Below are 9,745 nucleotides of genomic sequence, written 5' to 3' on the forward strand. Positions count from 1 at the left end.
ATATTAGATACGAATACTTTCGAGAAAACGAAGAATCTGGGTAAATAATGTGTGTGCTACTTTGGAGAATGAAACCCTTACTTTTCCAGTAATCTTAGTATACATCTGGATCACATCATTCACTGTGGTTTCGAAGTGTGTTGTTGGATCATAACTCTGCAATGGAATTTCGATACCCAAATCAGCAGATCATATGCTTCGAAGTGTTTAAGGTTCTTTCGTATTATACAAGGACATGCAGAGTAATGAAGAGAGAAGTGTGTACTTACAGCGGATATGAAGCGGTTGTCAGCTGTGTGGTCGTTAGTCGGGACGTATCAGTCATAAGTGCCGTAAAATATCTCATCCACCGGTCCCAGTACCTTAATGCCGGGCTCCAACTCTACCTTGGGGGTCTCGGCCTCTGTCGAAATGAAAGCAATGTATTTTCCCTTGGGAGCCACATTATGAGCATATGAGCAACAAAAAAGGTACCTGCAATATCAAAAGCAAACCTCAGAAATTGCAGAACACCGATGATAAGCAAAATAAGATAGCTGAGACAGTTATCAGCAAACATGTCCGATTTACGACCGAGTTGTTTCTGAGGCAGAATAACTAGGGCCGAGTGCGAATCATTGGTATCTGGAATAGGATGGCTTATTATGCAGATGGCACGCGCTACTTTTCCAACCTTCTGAACCTGTTACATCAAAAGAACATGAAGAAAAAGTTGAAATACTTATATTTCAAGGATGCACAAAACGAAAAATGCGTGAGAGGCATCGTTGCTTCGGGAGTTACCCTATTAGACAAATAAGATGGATCACAAACAACTTTCTTGCACTTTGCGGTTTTCCCATTCTGAAGTCACACCGATAACTTTTCCGTCGTCATCAAATTCTACCTGCAACCCGAAATTTCGCAAGAGATATGTAAAGACACCTACTTGCCAATTTGTGAATTACAGAAACCGGATCATAAAATGTCAAGAAAATGAAAACTAGTTAATGATAACGTGTGCGTTGGAGAAAATGAAGAAAAATACATGCAGGGTTTCGTGTTCTGGGAGATTTACCTTGCATTTTCAGGCTTGTTGAGCATGTAAGTACCTCCGTAAACTGCACTTAAATGCGCAAATGCCTGCCGAAGGAAATGTAATTACAAATCAACCTCAACAAATATGTTTCTATTCAACTAGAAGAAAAAAAAACTACGGAATGAAAAACCTGAGGCAATTCTCCCAGTCCATATAGTGGATAGATATAAGGAGATCCTCCTTGAAACCGAGCCAATGACTCTACATAGAGCTATACAAAATGCGAATGCATAAATACTGAATATAATTATCGATAAGATATAGGAAATAAACTTTTACCTTCATCCGCTTAACAAAACTCATAACCGGCTGATCCAAGTAACTATCATCACTGTAAAGTGCCAGGGCATGACCGATGAAGTCAATTGTATTATCCTCTAGCCCATACTTTCTACATTGCAAACAATACCATGTATCAAGACCAGTGCTAGAGCAGGCTTTTTAGAGGGCAATAGGGATGAGAAACATATGAGATAAGCTCTTTCGCCGTCACTACATTCAGGTCTAGTCCTTCATGAGATTTCAGATCGTTGTCCTCATAGTCATGGACATAAATGAAGAACTTTCTGGCACGGCACTTCTCAAACAGCCCCATCAGTGGTGATTTCAGTGCTTCGACGTCGGTCGCCGGAACTTTGTAGATCTACAAGTAATGGGGATTAAGTCATTGAAGACCATAAACGTTTGAACTAAACAAATGCTACAAAGCTTAAAAACTGCAATCCCTTACTTTCGACTTGTACACGAAACTACCATCCACGGCCTCGAAGTTAAGATACTTAGTAACATCGGTGTGGATGGGAATCCGAACAAGACTGCCATTGGCCATCATGAACTGCGGAAAAACCACATTAACCATTGGTCATGAAACATGAATAACTAGCAATAATAACAAAATTTAGAGGTAATAATTATAGCATGCCTTGGGAACCATGTCAACATTATAATCCCTGCTTGAACCTAGCGTTTCCGGAGGCTTTTCATCTCCCTTGAAATGTTTCCAAAGCTATATATATACATATGCATCAGTAACACAAAGCTCAGAAATGGCCTAAAGAAAATATCAGATATGAACAAAACAGCTATGAATGTCTTGAAAGAAGAATGACCTGCATAAGATTAAGCGAAGTCGATTCTCCGCCATAATAGTCATTTCTGTCCATGTGCAATACCTATGGAGGAAATGCAGATATCGAATCGGTCAACGCAGAATCCGACACGGATATGCTAGTATTTAGAGGATCATACGAATATAGCTACATATATTTTAAGAAAAAAGAAGAATTCGGGTATCGTTAACATTAATCTCACTTCATATAACCTAAGTCACCTTAATAAATACTAATTCCCATCACATGTTCGTAGTAATGCCTGTGTGAAAAATGTTCAAAAAAAGAAAGGAAAAAAGAGTGTCTAAAGTTCTTAAAAGAAAACCCAGATTAAAAGAAGCTTTGAAACATTACAAAAAATCAAAATCAATGAAAAAAAAAAGATTTATAAATGAATTGAAAAAAAGAAGAAGAAAAAACTTTCTTTGAGTCCATTAACGGAGAGAAGGCCACTGAGAATGCATTCTCTAAGACCAGTCCCTAAGACTATCACATCATACTCTTCATCCATGTCTGAATGAATATGTCGTTAAACACACAATGAATTTTTCTAAGTTTTTTTTTTCTTTTCATTGAGAATGAATGTGCATTGAAATTAAAAGCAGAGCGAATTGGGTTTTTTCCTCCTTTTTGCTAGTGATTTGGAACAAGTCTTCAGCTGAAGTAACGAGATTAACGGCTTTCGAAGAGTACTGAATTCACGCTATTTTCTTCGCGTGGTTATGCATGGAACTTAAAATGCTCTAATATTATTTGTTTACTTTATTTTCTTTAATGGGTAAACTATAAAAATGGTCACTTTCGTTTTGTTTTAATTAAGATGTGGTCACTGAGACGTTAGCTTCCGTGAGTTGGATGATGTGGCACGTTAGTAAAAATGTTTAACTTTTATTTGAACCCGTAAACTTCAGATAAGTTATTAATCATGGGTCTTTTTGTAAACCTAAAATAGTTTAGGGATAAAATATCAATTTACTCCTTTTTCATATGTTTTTTGTTTAGGGATAAAATATCAATTCAAAATAGTTTAGGGATAAAATATCAATTTACTCTAAATCAATGGTAATGCATCAACGAGATTGTATTCCTCGATGGCAACTAACAAGAGTAATAGCGTCCACGTCTTGACAATCCTACTCCCAGCCGATGACCATATTTTGTTTTACACTTCATTCTTTCTTTCTTAAATTTTAAATTAGTACCGGGAGTTTGTTTTACTTTTGGTTCTTGCTTTCTTAAATTTGGCTTGGGATTTTGTTCATGATTGTTGGAATTTTTGTATTTAAGCTGAGGTTGTTAACTAAATTCGTAAATGTGTGCTAATGTTAACTATGAAATTGTTATTTCGATTTAAGTTTATTAGATTTACTGATTGGATGCCATTTGGTAGAAGATGTTTACTATAAACCTTTTGACTACAATTATTTTCCGGGACAAGATTGAAAGAAATGTTTGATTCTTTAACAAAAGCAACATCCATCTATTTGCTATTGCTTCTCTATTACATAAAGACTCATGATTAGTAATTATTTAAAGTTTAAGGTTTCAAATAAAATCAAACTTTTTTACTAATATGTCATGCCATCCAACTCACAGCAGTTAACGTCCCAATGACCACATCTTACTTGAAACCAAATGAAATTAAAACCAAAAGAAAGTGACCATATATTATATTTTTTTGAATCCAACGACCATAAGTTTATAAAACTCAAACGAAAGTGATCATTTGTGTAGTTTATCCTTCTTTAATGTATTATTTTCATGTTTAATTGTTATATATTGACAACTGTCGTTTTGATGTCAAAATAAATTTCTTCTTCTCGGATAATAATTAAAGGAAAATTCATAGCGTAGAGAAGTAGGGTCGAATCCACAGGGACTTGGAAAATTCTTAATTTAATGTTTGATTGGTCTATGGCAGGCATGAAAGATAGTAGAATGGGGGGTTTTGGGTAGAATGAGATTTAAATAGTAATAAAGACGATTAAATAAAGCAATTGAAGTAAATAGGAGAAATAAGGTTGTGAATAAATACTGTGAAAATAGCCTCAAGCTTCGCTTTGACTCAATTTCCGTAGATCATCGAATAAGATTTTCTCTTCGGGATTCACGTCGGTTACTTTGTCTACAAGGGCTATCCTTGTGACTCTATCTTGTATACCGAATACCCAAGGCAATCTTTGATTCCGGCTTCGGTAATTGATTCTAACAACATCAATTGTTGTAGATCAATTACCGTTTAAGTTCGTGGCGTCCGACTCGGATTGTTGCTTCTATAACCGTCAATTCTGATCTCAAATCCCTCTTGGCGAAGCTATCTCGCCAAGTGTGTTCCCAGGAAGTCGAATTGCTTTCTATAAGTCGAATCTTCCTCCCACACGTTTAATTGCAACAACCTCTTGACCAAAGTCAATCTTTGATTTTGAAAACTGTTTTGATTTTGAAAAATAAGCGCAGAGATTGAGAGAGATATTCCGAAGATATTAAGGAACTGTTTCAATTCTCCCGTTGGAATTGAATCATTGCGACATCTCTCGGCTTATGAAAAGTTTAGCTAAGCATGACAAAAGTCATACTTAGCATAAAAACAAAACTTGAAAATAAGAAAAATGAAAAGAACTTGAAAAGTAAAAAGAAAAGCTTTTATAAAAACTAGAGAGAAAAGAGAAATGTATTCCGAATGATCAGTTTAGGCTTACCCCAAGTGGGTATTTATAGCCTCTCAAAGCCTAAAGGATAAACAAAGAAAATAATAAAATAATACAAAAGATAATTGTTTTTAAATTTAAATTCAAACTTAAACTAGTCTCCTAATGCAACTCTGCTCGTCAATCTTTCAGAAGGCGTGCAGACGAAATCTTCTAGAAACCGCCGCTGACTGGTCCTTCTAGAAACTGCCACGTCAGACCGCGTCGTGCCCAGAGTCATGCCCATGTCTCCAGCCGTGACCAAATAATAAAAAAAAATGCAGAATTCACCCGTTTTATCACTAATTCTGGAAAGTAAGGACCTGCACGAAAATAAACATAACACAACAAAATCAGCAGCAATAACTTCACAAAATCGAAGAAATAACGAACAAATATTAACGATTCTGAACACTAATCAAATTCCCCCTCATTTATCTCATGCTTGTCCTCAAGTATGATTAACCAAATCAGTCAAAAACTTCATTAAACGTTCTTTGTCAAGTTTCATATTCAAGGAAGCAAGGTAGAGACCACAATAACTATTGAAGTCAAGAAATCAATCAACTGAACATCACCAATTGAAACAAGTCAAGTGCAATTGTAATATCCATTCATTCATAAATCTCAATGCTCATAACTCAATACCTTACAGGGATTCACTCAAATCACTCAATGTGTTTGGGGTAAAGAAACGCTCAATGTCAGAATCGACACGATATTACCATAAGCCTGCAAGTAAATAAAATCTCCACTACTAATAAGAACAAGATGCATAAATCAAAGGGTCTTTTATTGGTTGTAACGTGGCTTAGGTAAAGGTGGGGAAAAGGCTAAATATATGGCTAAAATTCAAGGCAAAGAACTAACAAATAATAATCTAAACTCCATCAAAACATTAAGCACAACAAGATAAAAAGACGACATATCAAACAACAATTTTCTCGTCGAAATGAATTTTTTCTTTTTCACACTTTTGTTGTTTTGTTTTCCATTTTTTCTTTCATGTCTTTTTTTTCTTTTTCTTTTTCTTTCGAACAGTTTTTTTTCCGAACTGCTATTTTTTTCAACATTTTTTTGTGATGGAGAATACAATGGTAAAATTATTCACTTGCCCTGAAAAAGGTAGAAAAGAGGGATAAAATAAAAAGGCTTGGGTTTATGAATATGGTGGAAACAAAGAAATGGAAATAGGCTCAAAAGTGGTTAACTAAGGGAAAATATGCATGGGTAGGCTATTTAGTGGGGAAACGGAATGGTTAATCCTAAGGTGCCCAAATCATTTTTAAGCATTATGTTCATGTGTAATCTCGACAGTATTTAACATGCAGGTTCTAGAATGCCAATGTCAAATTCGACACACTCAATCAAACAAAATGAGAGCGAAAATGATATGCTCGTAAAGGCTCAAATCTCACCAAATTGTTTTCATGCATTGAGCTAATCACATTTCAACCAACAAAATCATGGAATATCACAAAAATACCAACTTATCACAATCCATGCTATCCATTATCAAGAATATCATAATCTAAATAATCATGTGTTCCCAAACAAGCATAGCATTCCAAAAATTTTCACCAAGACAAAGACAATCAATGAAATTTTCGACCAATTCAACCAACACATACTAGATTCAAAGCATAAAGACAAACGAAAGGAAATTCAATCCTACACTCTATTCCCCATCACTTAAAGCGTTTTGCCTCAAAACGAAAAATTAAAATACAAGAGAAGGAATAGAGTACTCCCCTGATCTAGTGTCGACCGCGACCACGGCCTCGGCCGCGATGAGAGGTGCTAGGACGGAGGTATGAGAGAATTTCTGTGATGTTTGTCTCGATAGAGTGGAGGCGGTCGTGGACTTCATCCATTTGTGACTGCATATCTGGGCGTGGTACTGCAGGAGGCGATGCTGGTGCGTGTCGACGAGTGAAGACGTGCTCGCTGTGAGGAGTGAGGACACCCGGTGGAACGAAGTAAGGTGCAGTTGGGGTTCTGGCAAGTAGGCCCATAGAATCCAAGCAACGCTCATCTAAAGCATTTGTAGAAAAAGCATAAGTAAATCGTGTTACATCAAAGCGAGAGATTCGAGAAGCTAAATGTGTAATGTAAGGGCCAAGGATAAGTGGGCGGTTGGATCGGATAACGATCTCAAAAGCCCGAGCAAACCAAAAACCGAGGTTCACATGCTCGCCGGCGGACATGCACCATAAAAAGAATAACTCGACGTGGCTTAAGGAGTACGATGAGTCATTCCGGCCAGAATAGTTGTAAGCGAGGAAGCGATGGATATAACGCAAGGCCGGGTCGTGGATAAGGTGGGCTCGCGTCGAGCGGGCGTTAAATATTGGTTCGGCTAAACCCGTGAGCGCTACATAAGCCATGTCGGCGTCGAAACTCTGTGGAATCTCAAGCAAAGCGGTTAAATACGAATGACTCGTGACATCCGTCACGAACCCCATAGCAAGATTAAATTTCGATATAGACATTGAGAAGTAAGATCCATACAGTCGGAATGAGACAACATCAGGTGAACTAACATTAAGTAGGCGTTGGGGCGAAAATTAAAAGTTCCATAAAATTCAAACACAAGTTCATAAAACGTTCCACAATTAATCATCGGATAAAGTTCCCAACCAATGGCAGCAAAGTATGCGTGAACAGATTCACGTAAATCCAATGTTTCTAGAGTACGCGTCGGAATATATTTAGCGACACGGAAAGGGCGATGTCTTACCGATTCTAAACGTACCAGTTCGTCATTGGAGAATTGTAAATAGCCGTGCATCGTCTCTTCGGGGGGAACTGCGTATGATCGTCCTCGACAGTTGCGCTCCGGGTTTTCGTGGGTTGGTGGCGGGCTTTCGGGTACGTCCCCCGAGCTAGGTGGATGGGTTGGCGAAGTATCACGGTCGTGGTGTTGCCGAGAGCTGGATGTCACGGGTGATGGATCCGGGGGTGGAAATCTAGCAGTGAAGTCCTTTGTAAAACCATAGACAGGGTGGTACATTAGCAAAGGTTGAATTGATACGGGGCTAGAGTTTACCTCGGGAGCATTATCCGATGTCGCCGAGTGCATCGAGTATGACGGGAATGCTGTCCGTCATGAGCGAGATGACGTTGCCTCAGTTGGCATGGAGTGAAACGACGGAGATGGAGATCGCGGAGGGGATGGGTGACGAGATGTGCTTGGACCGGGATGGAAGGAAGCGGTCGGCACAAATGTCGAATGGTATGGCGATATCGGAGCCGGGCCATAACTTTGTATTGATCGAACCGGGGGTTGCGGCGGTTGGGAATCGGAGTCGCTTGGCACCTCGACGAACGCTGGGGCGTTTGAGCGGCGTCGTCCTCCAAGTATGGTGGGAGGCGGAGTGTCGGTGGCATCGGGTCAGTTTCGCGTGCGTACCATAACGGGATAAGGAGAAGCGTGGTGTGTCGTAGCCGCCGGCGATGATAAGGAGGAGGCGTGCATTTGGGGGGGGTGTCGAGTAGGAGATGATAAGGAGAGGAAGTTTATGTGACTTGGGTTGAAGTTGATACTGCCGTGCGTGGGAAATGAGTTTGAGTCAAAATGGGTTTAATTTGTTTAATGATAAAGTGTTTGAAATTTGAAAAAAAAATTGGATAGATGGTGATAGGTTGGGCTCCACGCAATATCAAATTGGAGGAGAGGATAAGGTGGGCGGCAGAATCATCAAGGGGGGGAAGAAATATTTTGGTTTCGCTAACGTGCTCCGAGCCCCCCCTTGGGTTCTGCTAACATGCGCCGTTAATTAAACGGCGCGCAGAGGCTTCTCCTTTTTTGTTCCCTCTCTGCTCGATCGTGCATTGTAAGTTCCGGGTTTAGAACTTTTCGAATGGAAATTTTGCAACTCTTCGTCGTTTAAGTTCGAATAAAAATATTCGGTTTCTACAAAATAAAAATAAAAAAATAAATAAAAATAAATAAATAAATTAAACACGCCTGGTTGAACAAAAATAAAAATTAAAAATAAAAATTTAACGGAAAATAATGGGTTGCCTCCCATGAAGCGCTTTATTTAACGTCGTTAGCTCAACGACCTGATTCAAACTACATGTTCTTCCAAGTTGAGATCTTTAATTAAGCAAACTTCGCTATTCGCATAATATGGCTTAACCCTGTGTCCATTGACTTTAAACCGAGTGCCCAAATTATCTTTAATTTCGACTGCGCCATGAGGAAATATTCCAGTTACTATATAAGGTCCGTTCCATTTTGACCGAAGTTTACCTGCAAAAAGTTTTAATTTTGAGTTAAAAAGAAGAACTTTTTGTCTGATAGAAAAAGATTTAGAAACAATTTTTCGATCATGAAATTCTTTTGTTTTATCCTTATATATTTTTGCGTTGTCGTAAGCATCTCTCTGAATTTCCTCAAGCTCTTGTATATGTAACTTTCGTGTTTCGCCAACCGCTTCTAGCTCCATATTGCACTGTTTTACGGCCCAATATGCCTTGTGTTCTAACTCGACAGGTAAATGGCATGGCTTACCGAACACAAGGTGGTATGGTGACATGCCAATAGGTCCTTTGTATGCAGTCCGATAAGCCCACAGAGCGTCAATCAATTTCAAGCTCTAATCCTTGCGATTTGGCTTAACTATTTTCTCAAGAATCATCTTGATTTCTCGGTTTGAAACTTCCGCTTGTCCGTTCGTTTGCGGATGATAACCCGTGGCAATTCTATGATTCACTCCATGCTTCCTCATAAGTACATCAATTACTCGATTGATGAAGTGTGTGCCACGATCGCTTATTATCGCTCTCGGTGTACCAAACCTGGAAAAAATATAATTCTTTAGAAATTGAACAGTAGTTTTAGCATCGTTGTTTCGAGTGGCCTT

General features: G+C 38.6%; 1 protein-coding gene across 1 annotated transcript; it reads right to left on the reverse strand.

The window, feature by feature from the left end:
• Nucleotides 1-382: 382 nt before the first annotated feature.
• Nucleotides 383-2,898, reverse strand: LOC120142854 (guanosine nucleotide diphosphate dissociation inhibitor At5g09550-like). Its single transcript, XM_039157338.1, has 11 exons — nucleotides 2,612-2,898; nucleotides 2,188-2,250; nucleotides 2,001-2,084; nucleotides 1,809-1,913; nucleotides 1,549-1,721; nucleotides 1,358-1,469; nucleotides 1,209-1,289; nucleotides 1,058-1,122; nucleotides 894-924; nucleotides 784-843; nucleotides 383-682 (listed from the first exon to the last, which is right to left on the reverse strand). The coding sequence occupies exons 1-11, from the start codon at nucleotides 2,696-2,698 to the stop codon at nucleotides 383-385; spliced, it is 1,161 nt and encodes a 386-aa protein (XP_039013269.1). The 5' UTR covers nucleotides 2,699-2,898.
• Nucleotides 2,899-9,745: the final 6,847 nt, after the last annotated feature.

The sequence above is a fragment of the Hibiscus syriacus genome, unplaced genomic scaffold (assembly GCF_006381635.1).
Source record: "Hibiscus syriacus cultivar Baekdansim isolate YM2019G1 unplaced genomic scaffold, ASM638163v2 tig00110831_pilon, whole genome shotgun sequence".
Taxonomy (NCBI): Eukaryota; Viridiplantae; Streptophyta; class Magnoliopsida; order Malvales; family Malvaceae; genus Hibiscus; species Hibiscus syriacus.

Excerpts from the sequence above, each read along its gene's own strand:
- LOC120142854 (XM_039157338.1), bottom strand. The coding sequence starts at position 2,698 with ATGGATGAAGAGTATGATGTGATAGTCTTAGGGACTGGTCTTAGAGAA. Across the intron at positions 2,251-2,611 it reads TCTCCGTTAATGGACTCAAA|GTATTGCACATGGACAGAAA; the intron begins GAAAGTTTTTTC and ends TTTCCTCCATAG. Across the intron at positions 1,722-1,808 it reads GTTTCGTGTACAAGTCGAAA|ATCTACAAAGTTCCGGCGAC; the intron begins GTAAGGGATTGC and ends CATTACTTGTAG.